Genomic DNA, 15,763 nt, shown 5'->3' with positions numbered 1-15,763 from the left:
CAACAGCTTGAGGTTCTGTCTAAAAAAAAAAAAAAAGCTCAATGGCTTAAAACAACCCTCATTTATTGGCTCACAGTTCGTAGTATCCCAAGGCAAAAACCAAGTTTTCAGCTGGGCTAAGGTCTCATCTCGAGGCTCCAGGGGCAAACCTGCTTCCAAATTCATTATTTTATTTTATTTTATCTTATTTTTTGAGACAGGGTCTCAAGCTGTCTCCCTGGGTAGAGTGCTGTGGCATCATAGCTCACAGTAACCTCCAATTCGGGCTCTGGGAGCCTGAAGTGATTCTCTTGCCTCAGTTTTTCTATTTTTAGTAGAGACAGGGTCTCGCTTTTGCTCAGGCTGGTCTCAAACTCGTGAGCTCAAGCAATCCACCCACTTGGCCTCCCAGAGTGCTAGGATTACAGGCATGAGCCACTGCATCTGGCCTATTTTTTAATTTTTTGTTGAGAGTCTCACTTGGTAACTCTGGGTAGAGTGCCATGGCGTCATAGCTCACAACAACCTCAAACTCCTAAGCTCAAGTGATCCTCTTGCCTCAGCCTCCCAAGTAGCTGGGACTATAGGCCCACCACAACACTGGGCTATTTTTAGAGATGAGATCTCACTCTGGCTCAGGCTGGTCTCGAACCCGTGAGCTCAGGCAATCCACTTGCCTCGGCCTCCCAGAGTGCTAGGATTACATGCGTAAGCCACCATGCCCAGCCCTCATTCTTTGATTTTTTAATTTTTAATTTTTTTAAGAGGCAGGATCTCACTCTGTCCCCAAGGCTTCAGTGCAGTGGCACAATCATAGCTCGCTATTACCTCAAATTCCTGAACTCTAAGTGATCCTCCTGCCTCAGCCTCCTGAGAAACTGGGACTACAGGTGTACACCAACACACCTGGATAATTAAAAAACTTTGTTTTGTAGAGACAGGGTCTTGCTGTGTCAAGCTCATTCTTGTTGGTAGAATTCACTTCCTTGTGGTGGTAGGCTCAAGGTCCTCCTCATCTTGCTGGCTGTCAGCTGGAAGCAACTCTTGCTACCTGGTCAGGGCCAACAGAGAACCTTCCTTATTTTGAGTCCCACCAACTTGTACCACCCAGAGAAAGTGTTTTTGTTTTTGTTGTTGTTTGTTTTTTGAGATAGAGTCTCACTGTGTCGCCCTCGGTAGAGTGCTGTGGAGTCACAGCTCACATCAACCTCATCAGCCTCCCAAGTAGCTGGGACTACAGGCTCCCACCACAACGGCTGGCTATTTTTTTGTTGTTGCAGTTATCATTGTTGTTTGACTGGCCTGGGCCAGGTTTTTACCCACTAGCCCTGGTGTATGTGGCTGGCACCCTACCCCTTTGAGCCACAGGCGCCAGAGTCTCACTTTGTCACCTTTGGTAGAGTACTGTGGCATCACAGCTCACAGCAACCTCCAACTCTTGGGCTTAAGTGATTCTCTTGGCTCAGCCTCCCAAGCAGCTGGGACTACAGGCACCACAGTGCCTGCTATTTTGTTGCAGTTGTCATTGCTGGGTTTTCTTTCTTTCTTTCTTTTTTTTAGTTGGCTGGGGCGGGGTTCAAACCCTCCACTCCCGGTTTATGGGGCCAGTGCCCTACCCACTGAGCCACAGGTGCCACCCGAGAAAGTTTTTAAAGGGCTCCTGTGATTAGGTCAGGCCCACCTAGTGGCCTTCCTGTCTTAAGGTCCCCTGTACTACACAATATAACTTAATCCTGGGCATAAGTTCACCACATCCACAGTCCCAGGGATGATGCTGGCTTGCATAATAGGGGCCAGTACTTTCTGGAGCTGCTTTAGAATGTGGCTACCCAGGTTAACTGCTAGTCCTGGGGCTTGCAGCTGACTTTTGCCTTTCTAAGCTGGCCTCATCTTGTGAGTCTCCTGAGGTTTCCCAGCGTTTTATCCCAACCCTATGACTTAATTGCTTCTGGGGCAAACACTCCTATAGGCCAGAGTGGCTTTATCTCTAACACTGGGGTGTCACTATATCTGTCTGCTGGGCTCTGCCTTTGGGGTTCTGAGGAGAGGAGGAGGCAGGAGCCCATCACTCATTAAGTGCAGACACTCAGCTCTGACGCCTCTCCTCTGGGTCTCAGCATCATCATCTCCTGTCACGTCTGAGGAACAGAGGCCCAGAGAGGTCAGAAACTCACCCTGCATCACACAGCAAGCTACTGTCTGAGCTGGAGTGGGAATCTACCTCCATCTCATCTAAAGCCCTTGTTCTAGCCTAACCATTTAGGCTCAGAACCTGCTCAGAACCTGCTCATCCTCTGGGCTCAGAGGAGACGCCCTTCTGGAGCCTTCCAGGCCAGCACCCAAGGCTGTCTACAATGCCATCCTTTTCCCTCAGCAGACCTGGGCACAACAGGCATCATCCCCGCCTCCAGTGGCCTTGGCCAAGGGCTCAGCGACCCTACCCTGTAATGGAACCTGCCTTGCTTTATCCGCCTTGGGGATTGGGGACTCATCTGCACTGTCCCCAGGCGGCACGAAGCCAAGTTGGGGGAGCAGCGGGTCCAGGGCGGTGAGCGGCTTGGGGACCGGCATCTTCCCGCCCCTCCCTCCGCCCTCTCCCTGTGACGGCCGCGCAAGGCGCTTCCCTCCTTCTCTCCCCCGCTCTGGCCGCGCCCGCCTTCCGCCCGCCCTCGTTCCCTCTCCGCCCTGCCCGCACTGCAGCGTTGCCCACTGCAGCTGCAGCCGCCGCCCGCGTCTCTCCGGCCTCCGCAGCCCCTGACGCCAGCACCATGGCCAGCACCGTGTCGGGTAGGCGTCCGCGGCCGCGGGCTTCCTGCGGCGGCTCTGGTCTGCGCAGAGCCATTGTCTGGTTGCCCATTCGATTTTCCCATCTCGGACCTTGCGCGTTGCAAGGCTGGGCCGGACCCACGGAAACGTGGGTCTGGGAGACCCGCTGCCCCAAGGACAGGGACTGCAGCGACGGCCGGGCGGGTGTGGGCCGCGGGACAGGCGCCGTGCCCCCGGGAGCCCTCGGGGCGATGGGGGTGTCGGCCGCCGCCGTGCCAGGCAGGGAGCGACTGCGGCAGTGCGGCCCCGAGGACCTGCGCGGGCTGGTGCCCCTGGGTGGGCGCACTGGCGAGTCGGGACTGTGGGACTGTGTCCAGGCGTCCGGCGACCTTAGATCTCGGTGGTACTGTGAGTTCGCGGGGAGGAGGGAGGAGGGGGGAGGGCGGGATCCTCTGCAAGAGCCCCAAGGGGGAACGCCTGTGAAGTGGGGGCTGGAGGGGCCGTTGCGGGAGGGAGAGTGGAGGAGCCAGACTGAAGCCGGCTCGAGCCGGGGCTAGTGGGGGAGCGCCTGCACCTCGCCTCGCCGTCCTCCCCACCGCACAATGCTGCCGGCTTAGGGTATCACCCTCCGCTATGCCTAGGTCACCTGCTCTGGCAGGAAAAGCCACCGCCCTCTGCACCGCGGGGTATGGACTGGGGAGGGGCTGCTGCTATTTCTAAACCCAAATAGGAGGGATCTGCTCCTCCGCCTTGCGTGGGGCTCTGGCGGAGGGACAGGCGCAGGCCCCGGGCGGGTGCGAGACGCAGGGACTAGCTGGTCTCCGCGCTCTGCTGGGTCAGAAAGCGCCAGCACCATCTTCAGCTTTGCACTCTGCAGGACCGGCCCCCTTCGTCCCCTTCGCATCCCCCCTCCATCCAAGAACCGCACTCCTGCCCGCCTGCCCTTCTGCCCTGGGGAGAGTTCACCACAGTCTCCTCTCCCCAGCTAACTGGGTTCTCTCCTCACCCGGTACTTGGCGGAAGCGCGGAACTCCACCCACGCACGTGTGCTGCTCTGCCCTCAGGTTGGGTGTGCTTGGAGGCTCGGGTGACCTCTGTGATGGATCACTGTCTACCTCCGTTCGCATCCTTTCTGAGAATCTTGTGCATTGGAGCTTATCTGCTCTGCTCCCCCTCACACTACCCATCCTCAAAGATAGTGGGGACAGGCTTTGAGCTGCTTGGACTCCTCCCGCACCTGAGAGCTGCTCTGCCCCTCCTATGGCGGAGAGCTGCCCAGACCCACCAAGCCCTCCCCATGATCCTCCCCAGGAACACACATGCTCATGCCTGGACTGCTATCCTGGCATTTTGTGCCACCTGCCCTACTCTGTAGATAGAAGGCTGGGGAGAGCATCACCTTGTCTGGCTGGTCCTAAAGTCACTTGGAGGATGAGTGTGGTGTGCCCACCCCCTGGGAACAGTTGTTATTGCTACCGTGCTGTTGCAGGCCCACCTTTTCCTCACTCCTGCTTTTGTAGAATCCGATCACCAAAAGACCAACATGCATTTTTAATATTTAATATGATGTGGAAAGAGAGATGCAGGGAACCCAGATCCTGGCAGAGAATTGTTTCCTGATGCTTCCCTGAAGTCCGCAGAAGGGAAGGAGAAGAATCCTAAGTGGGGGGACATAGGGGTCAGAAAGGAGGGAGCCAAAGGGGAGGCGCAGCTCGAGGCGGGCGGGGCTTCCCTGGCATGAGCTGTGTCTGTGGAGAGGAGGCCTGGGCGGGTCTGGACCTCGGCCCCCTCCTCTCTGCAGTGGGAGGCAGAAGATGTGCTCTTTAAACCTCTGCAGCTGTGAAACACAGATCTGGCCTCCTCCAGCCCCATGGGCAGGCTTCCCCTTGTTCACCCTCTCCAAAGTGTGCCATTTACTTACCTGCCTGCCCTCCTATCCCCTGGACCTCCTACAGCCAGGCCACAGCGTGGCCTTACTCCCAGGGCCTACCTCATCTTGAGGATTGGTCTTCTGGGAAAGAAGTGCCCAAACCAGGCAGTGCCTGTGGCTCAAAGGAGTGGGGCGCCAGCCCCATATGCCTGAGGTTGTGGGTTCAAACCCAGCCCTGGCCAAAAACTGCAAAAGAAAAAAGAAGTGCCCAAACCAGGGAAGCTCCGCAACTATCATATGCAGAGCCCCGCCTTTCTGCTGCTCAGAGCCACCACCTGGGAGAGCTCTAACCTATATTAGCAGTCCCTTCCCACTTCTTTCCTGATGATGCAGGTGCTTACACCTGCCCCCCAAATTGTTGACAGCCACTATCCCCAAGTTGAGAGCAACAGCTAACTGGAAGGGAGCCTCCCTGCTTTTGGTCTCAAAACTTCTGTAATGAACCTGTACCTCTTCTTACTGTGAAAATTTCAAGCTGAAAGCAGAGAAGGCTTTGAGCAGCTGTCATGCCTCAGGTTTCTGTCCCATAAGGTAAATTCACTCAGGGATTTTAAAGTGTGATGAGCAAGGATGATCTGAAATGGCAAAATTGGGGGCTGGTATCTATTGGCAGAGAGGTGGGTGCTGGCAGAGTCAGACTTGGAGGGGCCAAGTCCTCACCTTCCTGCCCTCTCTTAGGACCAGGTCTGTCCCACTGCAGCCCTCGGAACCAGCCTCCCTCTTGCCACCTCCCCATGCCCAGCACAGAGCTGGCTCCTCCAAATGACTTCGGGCAGCTGGTTGTCATACCTCTGACTCCTTCATCACCTGTCCTGGGCTATACTCTTCTTCCTTTTATTTTATTTTTTGAGACAGAGTCTCAAGCTCTTACCCTGGGTAAAGTGCCAGGGTGTCACAGCTCACAGCAACCTCAAACTCTTGGGCTTAAGCGATTCTCTTGCCTTAGCCTCCCAAGTAGCTGGGACTACAGGCTTCTGCCACAACATCCGGCTATTTTTGTTGTTGTTGTTGTTGCAGTTGTCATTGTTGTTTTAGCTGGTCCAGGCCAGGTTCAAACCCACCACCACAGTGTTTGTGGCTGGTGCCCTGCTGACTGAGCTACAGGTGCTGCCTTCCTCTTTTTTTTTTTTAGATAGGGAACTCTGTCACCCAGGCTAGAGTACAGTGGCATCATCACAGCAACCTCAAATTCCAGGGCTCAACTGATCCTCCTGCCTCAGCCTCTTAAGTAGCTGGGACCACAGGCATGCACCACCATGCCCAGCTAATTTTTCTATATTTTTTAGAGATGGGGTCTCACTTTTGCTTAGGCTGGTCTCAAACTCCTGAGCTCAAGGGAGCTGCACAGGCCATGCCTAGGGCTTGAATTACAGGCATGAGCCACTGCACCCAGCCTCTTCTTCCTTTTTAAAACTAACTTTTTTTTTTTTTTTGGTAGAGACAGAGTCTCAATTTACTGCCCCTGGTAGAGTGCCGTGGCATCACACGGCTCACAGCAACCTCCAGCTCTTGGGCTTACGTGATTTTCTTGCCTCAGCCTCCCGAGCAGCTGGGACTACACGCGCCCGCCACAACTCCCAGCTATTTTTTTGTTGCAGTTTGGCTGGGGCTGGGTTTGAACCCGCCACCCTCGGTATATGGGGCTGGCGCCCTACTCACTGAGCCACAGGCGCCGCCCACATTTTTTTTTTTTTTTTGAAACAGTCTTACTTTCTCACCCTTAGTAGAGAGCCATGGCATCTAGCTCACAGCAACCTCAAACTCTTGGACTCAAGTGATTGATTCTCTTGCTTCAGTCCAAGTAGCTGGGACTATAGGTACCAGCCACAACACCCAGCTATTTTTAGAGATAGGGTCTCACTCTTGCTCAGGCTGGTCTTAAACTCGTGAGTTCAGGCAATCCACCTGCCGCGGACTCCCAGAGTGCTAGGATTACAGGTGTGAACCATTGTACCCAGCCAAAACTAACTTTTCTTTTCTTTCTTTCTTTCTTTTTTTTTTTTTTGTTGTTGCAGTTTGGCTGGGGCCAGGTTTGAACCTGCCACCCTCGGTATATGGGGCTGGCGCCCTACTCACTGAGCCACAGGTGATGCCCCCAAAAGTAACTTTTTTTTTTTTTTTTTTTGTAGAGACAGAGTCTCACTGTACCACCCTCAGGTAGAGTGCCATGGTGTCACACGGCTCACAGCAACCTCTAACTCTTGGGCTACGCGATTCTCTTGCCTCAGCCTCCCGAGCAGCTGGGACTACAGGTGCCTGCCACAACGCCTGGCTATTTTTTTGTTGCAGTTTGGCAGGGGCTGGGTTTGAACCCGCCACCCTCGGCATATGGGGCCGGCGCCTTACTGACTGAGCCACAGGCGCCGTTTTTTTTTTTTTTTTTTTTTTTAGACAGAGTCTCCCTTTGTCGCTGAGTGCAGTGGCATCACAGCTCACAGCAACCTCCGGCTCTTGGGCTTAGGCGATTCTTTTGCCTCAGCCTCCCAAGTAGTTGGGATTACAGGTGCCCGCCACAACACCTGGCTATTTTTGTTGTTGTTGTTGCAGTTTGGCCAGGGCCAGGTTTGAACTTGCCACCCTCGGTATATGGGGACCGGCACCCTACTCACTAAGCCACAGGCGCTGGCCCCAAAACTAATTTTTTTTTTAATTTCAACTTCCTTGTTCATTCTTCTTTGTTTGAAGTACTCTTTTTTGTTATTCATTTTCTTCTTCCTCTGGCGATGTTCTTGATGTAAGTAGAGACGGGTCTTACTCTGGCTCACTGCTGTTCATACTGGTCTCAAACCTCTGAGCTCAGGCAATCCACCTGCCTCAGCCTCCCACAGTGCTGGGACTACAGGCGTGAGCCACCATGCCCGGCCAAAACTAACTTTTAATCACAAAAATAATACATGAATATGTTTTTCCTGTGAAAAAAGTAAAACTTGACAACTCAGGCCAAGTCCTCTGTGAGGCCTCCTCCCTCCCCAGCCATGACGAAAATGACTACAATGTGTCTGCCTTGCTTCCCCCTCCTCTGAGGTTGGTCCTTCCCCCAGAGGCTCTCCCTCATGTCTGCCATTACAGGACTCGCTTTTGCTCCCATTTACAACCTCTTAGGCTCTCTGCTGCTTCTTCCAAAAAGGTCTAGGACACCAGAAAATTTAGATCAAATAAGACAGTTCTTATGGTCTCAGGAGGTCCCAGCTCAACCTGAAGGGCTTGCTTACTTCTGCATCATGCCCTATTTCTATATCAATAGTTTTCTCAATTTTATGTCAACTCAGTTCAAAAACATTTTGTATTATAGGAACATCATGACCTGACTTACAGTCCTCCAAAGTTAACTGACCAAAACCAAGGAAGTTTTACAACCTACTCCAAATATTGCTGACTGCCAGATGTCTGTAGTCCTTGGTTACCACTTACAACCTCCCCTTTCCCTTAACAGAAGGCCCCTAAAGTTCATGCTAACTTAATATGATTCTTTAGGACATTAGCCCACCATCTTCTCTGTTTGCTGACTTCCTGAATAAAAGTCACTTTCTTTCCCCCCAAACCATTATCTTCTATGAAACTTGCTCCAAGGTTTCTTGCCCATCTGAGTTCTTGTCTGTCCCCTTGAAGGATACTGGATTCTCTCTTGCTAGAGTGTCTCTGAGAGCTGTGCCTGCCCCTGCTTTGTGGAGTGGACACATAGGTCCTGGAGCCTCCTATCCTTTGAGACTGCTAGAGTGTTGAGAGGAGCACTGAGCACCTGGGACCTCATTCCCAGGAAAGTTGGGGGTTCACCCCAGAACCCTGGGCCCTGATGTCACTGTTGAATGGCGTGACTGCATTGGGCTCACAGCAGTGTAGAGTGCTAGTGAGCAGGGGCCAGCATATCTACTACGGAGTGTGGCTCACTGGGACAGGCCATGAAGAGCTAATTTATTCTCACTCTGGAAACAGGAATCTTCCCCTTCCTCTGGGAGGGCTCAGGGCCACAGTGGCCAGGCTCATCTCCTTTTCTAGTTGGGTAGCAAAGACACTAGCTCATGGGAACCTGATCTGAAAGGGCAAAAGGGCTAGCTGTGGTGCTGAACGGACAGCTCCCTCATGTTGGTCCTCCGTGGCAATTGTAGCCCCAGAGTGTGTGTCAGTGAGGGCCTGCTTTCATCTTGAGGTGACTATCTTAACATCAGAGAGGACAGAGAAGGGTCTTAGGGTGCGTCACCCAAGTTTGCAGTCCAAGAAAGTGCTGCTCCCAGAGGCTTCATGGCTGTCTGGTCCTAGTCATGAGCGTGGTGGTTAATCTTTCCAACCTGAGCCAGCAAGTGAGAGGGAATGAGATGGGGAAGTGGAAGTAGGTGGGGGCAGAGGAAGGTGAGAGTCATAAAGATACACTCAGAGGGAAGGAGAGGAGTCAGAGGGGTTCCGTCACCCCCAAGACAGAGAGATGCAAAGACAGTGACAGAGCTAGAAAGACAACAGGATGGACAGAGACCCAGTCAGATGGAAACAGAGTCTTAATCTGTTTGGGTTGCTATAATTCAAGATACCTAAGGCTGGGTGGTTTATAAACAACAGAAATTTATTTTTTACAGTTCTAGAGCCTACATAGTCCAAGATCAAGGCACTGGCAAATTCCGTGCCTGGTAAGGGCTGTTTCTTGGTACTTAGACAAGCAGCCACTGTCTTGCTGCATCCTCACATGATAGAAGGGTCAAAGGGTCTCTCTGGCATCCTTTTCATAAGGACACTCATGCCATTCGGGAGAGCTCCCCCATGACCTAATCACCCCCCAAAATGCGCCACCTCCGACTATCATCACCGTGGGGGTTAGGATGTCAGTACATGAATTTTGGGGGAAGCAAACAGTCAGACTATAGCAGGCAGGAGAAACACACAGAAAGAATGAAAAATGGGACAGAGATCAGTGTCTAACATTGAGACTTACAGAAATGTATAGACAGAGAAAGGGGGAAGAGGGAAGCGAGACAGAGAGAACGGGGTGGGGAGCAATGCCACAGAGAGTCAGAGTCCAAGTCTGGGGGCATAGAGAGTCGCAGATGTGGACACACAAAAGTGGGTGTGGTAAGCTGCTCTGCATGCCATGGGGAGATGCGCTGGAGACAGTGAAGGGGAGGAAAAAGTGGTGACCTGGGGGCAGGCCTGGGTGGTAGGGATGAGGGTTCCTGCTCAGCTCAGCTTGTGCCTGCAGCCTACAAGGAGAAGATGAAGGAACTGTCGGTCCTGTCACTCATCTGCTCCTGCTTCTATGCACAGCCGCAGCCGCACCCCAACACCATCTACCAGTATGGAGGTGAGTGTGCCCCACCTGCTGCTGGCCCTGCCCATAAGGGCCTGCCTACCTTGCCTGTCCCCTTGCCTCTTGGGGCCTCTCTGAACACACCTGGCCTGGCTGGCTTCTGGAGAGGGAGGTTCTGGGACTGCCCTGGGGGGCTCAGGCTTAGGAGTGCAGCAGGAGCAGCTGCACCCCCTCCCTCAGCCTGCACCCTCTGGCTGGGCCTCCTGAAGCCCCCATCTGGTCTTGCCCTGCAGACATGGAGGTAAAACAGCTGGACAAGCGGGCCTCTGGCCAAAGCTTTGAGGTCATCCTCAAGTCCCCTTCTGACCTGTCCCCTGAGAGCCCCGTGCTTTCCTCACCACCCAAGAAGAAGGATACCTCCCTGGAGGAACTGCAGAAACGGCTGGAGGCAGCTGAGGAGCGAAGGAAGGCAAGGAGATCCCTACCCAGTCCACTTCAGAAGTCCTGATGAGGGCAGCCAGCAGGCCTCATTGGCCATGGCAGACAGGCCCCCCAGGTGCAGGGTACTCCAAGGTCCCTATGTGTTAGGGTATTGGCCTGGGACAGAGATGGGTACATGGCTCCTTGGACCTCTTCCTAAGAGGTCAGAATGGGCTGGGGAGGAGGGAAGGTTCCAGGATGGCAGCCAGCTGGAGGAAATTAGGCCCCAAAAATTCAGGTGAGGGTTGGGGCACCCTGGGGCATGGCCACTGGGGTGTTACCTGGTGGTCTCCAGGAGGGGCCCTGGGGACATGAGGCTGGGAAGCCCTCTCCTAGGCAGTAAAGTGAGAAGTAAGGGCCTCACATCTGAGGACCTGGAGCTGGGGCCTGCTTGGAGCTTGGTTGGGCCCTGGGAACTACAGAAGTGGGCTCCAGGCTGTCTCTCTGCTGCTTCCCTCATACTAGCCCGGGTGAGACTGACGTGCACAGATCAAGGACGTGCTTTGGGGGTGGCCCTAGAGCTCACGCCCATCACTCAAGGGAAATGGCAGGTTCCGGAGGGGCCTGGAGACCTAGGTTGCATGGAGTAAACTAGTAGGGACTGGCATATGCGTGGTGACTCAGAAGCTACCCTACCCTCCTCCCTGGGGTCACCAGGCAGCCCCTCCCCTAGCAGGGCCAGACAGTGTGGCACCAGCAGCCCTGGGGACCCAGGGACCATAGGGACCCAAGGACCCAGAAGCTGGAATGTACGAAGCACCTGCTTGGTGCTCCGCGGGAGGATGTGTGAGGAAACAGACGGAGACATTGCAGTGACAGCCTCTAGGTGTGGGATTTCCCGAGCTCTGGAGGGGCAGGCAGCACGACAGGGTGCCAGCTTGGAGACGGGCGGCTCTCGAGCCAAAAGCTCAGTCACAAAGAGCGAGCATCCTCCGGCTGGGGCAGGAGCGAGGGAGTCTCCAGGCAAAGCCTGGGAAGGCTCAGGCAAAGCAGTCCACAGTGCTCACCCTCGCGGACCGCAGGACAGAGCAGGCCGGCGGTCCTGGAAGACACGTGACCCGGGCGGCGGCTGGGCTGTGGGTAGCGGGGATGGTCGGTCCGCTGACAGCAGAGGAAGGGCTGACCCAGACAGCGCCCGGGGGTCCAGCAGCCCACCAAGGCTCTAGGCAGGCGGAGGCGCCCACTGAGGCGTGTGGGGCAGGGGGGCGGCCGGGGACGCGGGTCGCCCTCACGCGCCCGCCGCCTCGCGCAGACGCAGGAGGCGCAGGTGCTGAAGCAGCTGGCGGAGCGGCGCGAGCACGAGCGCGAGGTGCTGCACAAGGCGCTGGAGGAGAACAACAACTTTAGCCGCCTGGCGGAGGAGAAGCTCAACTACAAGATGGAGCTCAGCAAGGAGATCCGCGAGGCGCACCTGGCGGCGCTGCGCGAGCGGCTTCGCGAAAAGGTGCGCGCTAGGCCGGGGCCAGGCCGGGCGGTGGGCGAAGAACTGCGGAGATCAAGGGCGGAGGGCAGGCTCCGACTGCTGAGGGGCGGGGCCTTGGCGGGCAGGGGTGGGGCGGGCCGGGAAAGAGGTTGGGCCTGGGCGGACTCGTCGAGCAAGGGGCGGGGCCCCGGTGGGTAGAAACTCAGCTGGAGTGGGTGGGGCCGGGGTGAGGCGCGCGGCCTTGGAAGACCCGGCGGACCCGGCCGGGGCTCAGCTGCAGGGACGGTGCCGGAAGTGGGGTCTGGGGGCAAGGGGCGGTGCCCGGGAGCCCGGCGCCTCCGGCAGTGCTCGAATCAGGCTCAGCATCTGGGTGCCCCGCTGGGACACAGTTGACTGTAATAACAAATAGGTCGACTCGTTAAATTGGAAGTGACCTGAAGGACGACCAGAAGCGTGGCGAGCTGCTTTAGGTGGGGGCCAGCCGTTCCCCAGGACCCCGGCTCTTTAGCTGCCCCCTCTCACCGCGCCCTCTGCGACTCGCTTACCTCATGTGCAGGTCCTTGGGCGCGGCCCCTGCCGTCCCCACCGCCACCCTCATCCCACCCCACTGTCCTGGCAGGAGCTGCACGCGGCGGAGGTACGCAGAAACAAGGAGCAGCGGGAGGAGATGTCCGGCTGAGGGCTCCGGACACGGCGGGCGCCTGGATCCTGAGACAAGAGAGAAACACTTTCGGGTTTTGGTTTAGTTTTGTTCAAGCTGTCTAGATGCGACTTGTGTTCCTGCTCCCTCCCCTCTTCCCCACACTCCCAGCCTCATGCTTTGCTTTAGCACTCTGAGCTGTCTAGTCTTAGTGGTGAGTCGCTGGCCCTGGGCTGTCCCCAGCGGAGCCGCCAGACACGGACGTGACCCCTCAGTTCAGACGCCAGGCCAGGCCAGTGCGGGGTTCCCTCTCAGCAGCTGCTTTCTGGATATGGTGGAGACCTTAATAAATCCAGCGGCAGTGGCCGGCTTCACGGTGCCTTGCGCTGGGCTGTCTAGTCAGCACCTTGTCAGTGAGGGCATGTCCTCTGAGCCAGCTCTGTACTGGACAACAGGCAAAGGCAAAAGCACCTCCATGTCTTCCCAAGGGGAAGGGGAGGGGCCTCGGAGGAGGAGACGGTTGGGCAAAGAAGGATGCTGGGCAGGTGAGGGTTGAGTCGCCCCGTCACCAAGGTCAACCCTGGAGCCTGCTATGTAGCAGGAGCTTTTTGAAACTGGTGGGTGAGGGTGGAGGCTGCACCACTCTCTAAAGTAGTTGCTCACTGGTCCTCTGAGCACCTAGCCTGAGGTGGGCACCCTGGGCCTTTCTAGGAGCCTACAGTCATCTGAGAGGGCTGGAGTTGAGGGAGGGGGTGGGTGTGGTTTGGCCTGAAGTGCTGGGGAGTGGGCATTCTCTACCAGGGACCCATGAGCAAGCTGCCATGGTGGTCTAGAGGGTTGCGGGCAGAATGGACACCAACTGCTGTCCCCACCAGTTCGGATGCTTACCCTCCAAAGAGCCCTGGTCCCAGGTACCTGTGTGGGACTTCCTGCTGCCTCTCACCTCAGGGCCCTTTGGAGTCCTGGCCCCATCCCTTCCCTGTGCTCCCCTGGCTCCTGGGTTCTCAGGCTGCCTCTAGGCAGATGTGACAGGTATGAGTGACAGCTACAAGTCCTCTTCAGGGACCCCACCCCCAACCCCAAGGGGGATTTCACTGGACCAGCTGCCTGCTGATTCCAGTGTTGGAAGAGCAGGGAACAGGATTCTCAAAGCAGCCGTTCACTACACCTCATCTATTTTTGGAATTCCTCAAGGGAAGAACTGTGGGTCAGACACCTGGCCCTAGGCCTTTCCTGCCAACAACCTCCTCCGGTTGGGTTCCTGTCCTTTCCTCGCCCTGGGGATCTCCACATCCCCCATGTTGGCCTTTGAGGATGGTCACCTGCCTGGGCAGGAGAGGTCTGTCTTTGTTCCACTGCAGTGCCCCTTCTCCAGGGCACCCCACCCATAGCTGGTGCCATGGCAGAGGCTGGAGGGCCCACGGGGACCTACTGCCCCCTCCATGTCCCCACAAAAACAGCCTCCAGCTAGAGCAGCAAGCCAGGATGGGAACCCAGGTGCTCACATGTGCATTTTGTGGGACACAGAAAGGAAGTAGATAGGGGACTGAGGGCTGGAATTCTTGCAGGTGGTAGCTCTCTCATAGCGGAAGCCTAGTACAGTATGCACTCATCTCATCCACGTAGGGAAGTGAACTTGAAATTAAATCAGTGAACAATTAAAGAAGAAAAACCTGTGTGTTTAAGACATGGTTGAACAGTCCCACATGAGCCCTGTGTGTGCATCTGCAAATGGGCTGCCTGCTCTCACTGTGTCTGCTCCATGTATGACTCCAGACTGCACTGGCTGTGAGCCTTGTTATCACCACTATGAATTATTCAGTGACATTGGCGATTTTAAGAAATGAGTGTATACATTGAGCACAGTGGCTCACACCTGCAGTCCTGGCACTCTGGGAGGCTGAGGTGGAAGGATCCCTTGGACTCAGGAGTCTGAGATTGCTGTGAGCTGGGCTGACTACTGCACTGTAGCAGGCAACCGATTGAGACTGTCTTCAAAAAAAAAAAAGGAAAGAAATGAGAGTGTGAAGGACATGCAAGTCCACTTTCCTCTCTGGAGCCCCAGGGGTGGGAGTTGGGGAGGAGGAGGGGTCCACCATTGGGAGTGGGGCTGCCTGAGGCTGTCCCTCGGCCATTGCTGCTGCCTCTTGGGCCCCAGCCCTCCCAAGGAGTTTCCTGTTGGCTCAGGACTGAGCCTTGGGCATGAGTCTTCTTGAGGTGGGGGAGCCACTGGACCCCAGGGGTGTGCCTTGCAATTCAAGCGTCCAGACCAGGGTGGGGCCTAGAATAACAAAATGAGGCTGGGCTTGGCAGCTCATACCTGTAATCCTAGCACTCTGGGAGGCCAAGATGAGTGGATAGCTTGAGCTCATAGGTTCGAGACCAACCTGAGCAAAATAGCAAGATTCCATCTCTACTAAAAATAGAAAAACTGAGGCAAGAGGATCTCTTGAGCCCAAGTTGGAGGTTGCTGTGAGCTATGACACCACGGCACTCTCCCCAGGGCAACAGCTTGAAACTCTGTCTCAAAAAAAGAGAAAAAAATAGAATGACAAAATGAGAAAAGGAGGATGCCCTGAATGGTGGACCAGACAGCCAAGTGTGGTTCCCAGCAGGGGCCCCTCCCTGGGAAGGAGGCAGGTTTGTCATGGGTGTCCACACTCCCCAGCTGAGGCCCACACATGGGCCATCACCCCTCCTTCTCTAGTCCAGGAAGATGCGCGTAAGTCAGAATCCAGGGCACTCAAATCTGAGTGGGAAAGGAAATGCTCAAAAGACGTTTTTATAAGGTGTGAGCTCTGCATACCTGTATTTGGGGTACACAGGCATGCGTGCACAGTGTTGGCCTCCCGACAAGACCAGGCTGACCACAACCTGGGCCTTAACTCTGAGGGGCCTGGTAAAGCACTGAAGGGCAGATGGCATTTGTGGTAGTCGCCACGTGGCACCTCTGACATCAGACAGGGACTGGAACCCTGAACAAACTGATCACACTTTTAACAGAGAAAAGCAATGAAGGGACCCCTGCTAGAAAGCCTGGTAGAACTGTATTAGTCATCTACAGCTGTGTGACAAATTACCCCTTAGCTTAATAAGTGACTTGAAACACCCAGTATTATCTCAGTTTCTATAGGTCAGTGTACAGGGTGGGTGTCTTGGCTCAGGGGCTCTCCTGGGCCTGTAGTCAAGATGTTGGGCATGTGGTTGTTGGCGAGAGGCCTCACTATTTCACTGCAGGGATTGCGACAGGACTGTGTGGGTGTCCTCACAACGTGAGCCGGACTCCCCAGAGCTAGTGCTCCCAACGGGGAG

At 55.4% G+C, this 15,763-nt stretch overlaps 1 protein-coding gene across 2 annotated transcripts; it reads left to right on the top strand.

The window, feature by feature from the left end:
* The first annotated feature begins 2,553 nt into the window (after positions 1-2,553).
* On the top strand, positions 2,554-12,829 carry STMN3 (stathmin 3). Of its 2 annotated transcripts, none has more exons than XM_053574871.1 (5): positions 2,554-2,766; positions 9,861-9,962; positions 10,202-10,377; positions 11,641-11,832; positions 12,431-12,829. In XM_053574871.1, exons 1-5 carry the CDS (start codon positions 2,748-2,750, stop codon positions 12,488-12,490), a joined length of 549 nt encoding a protein of 182 aa, XP_053430846.1. In that variant the 5' UTR covers positions 2,554-2,747; the 3' UTR covers positions 12,491-12,829. The 2 variants fall into 2 exon arrangements, with proteins under 2 accessions (XP_053430846.1, XP_053430845.1); XM_053574870.1 differs by lacking the exon at positions 2,554-2,766 and adding an exon at positions 2,976-3,153.
* The last annotated feature ends 2,934 nt before the right edge of the window (positions 12,830-15,763 follow it).

Source organism: Nycticebus coucang, chromosome 21, assembly GCF_027406575.1.
Source record: "Nycticebus coucang isolate mNycCou1 chromosome 21, mNycCou1.pri, whole genome shotgun sequence".
In the NCBI taxonomy this organism is placed as follows: Eukaryota; Metazoa; Chordata; class Mammalia; order Primates; family Lorisidae; genus Nycticebus; species Nycticebus coucang.
This window is presented reverse-complemented; position numbering and strand designations above follow the sequence as displayed.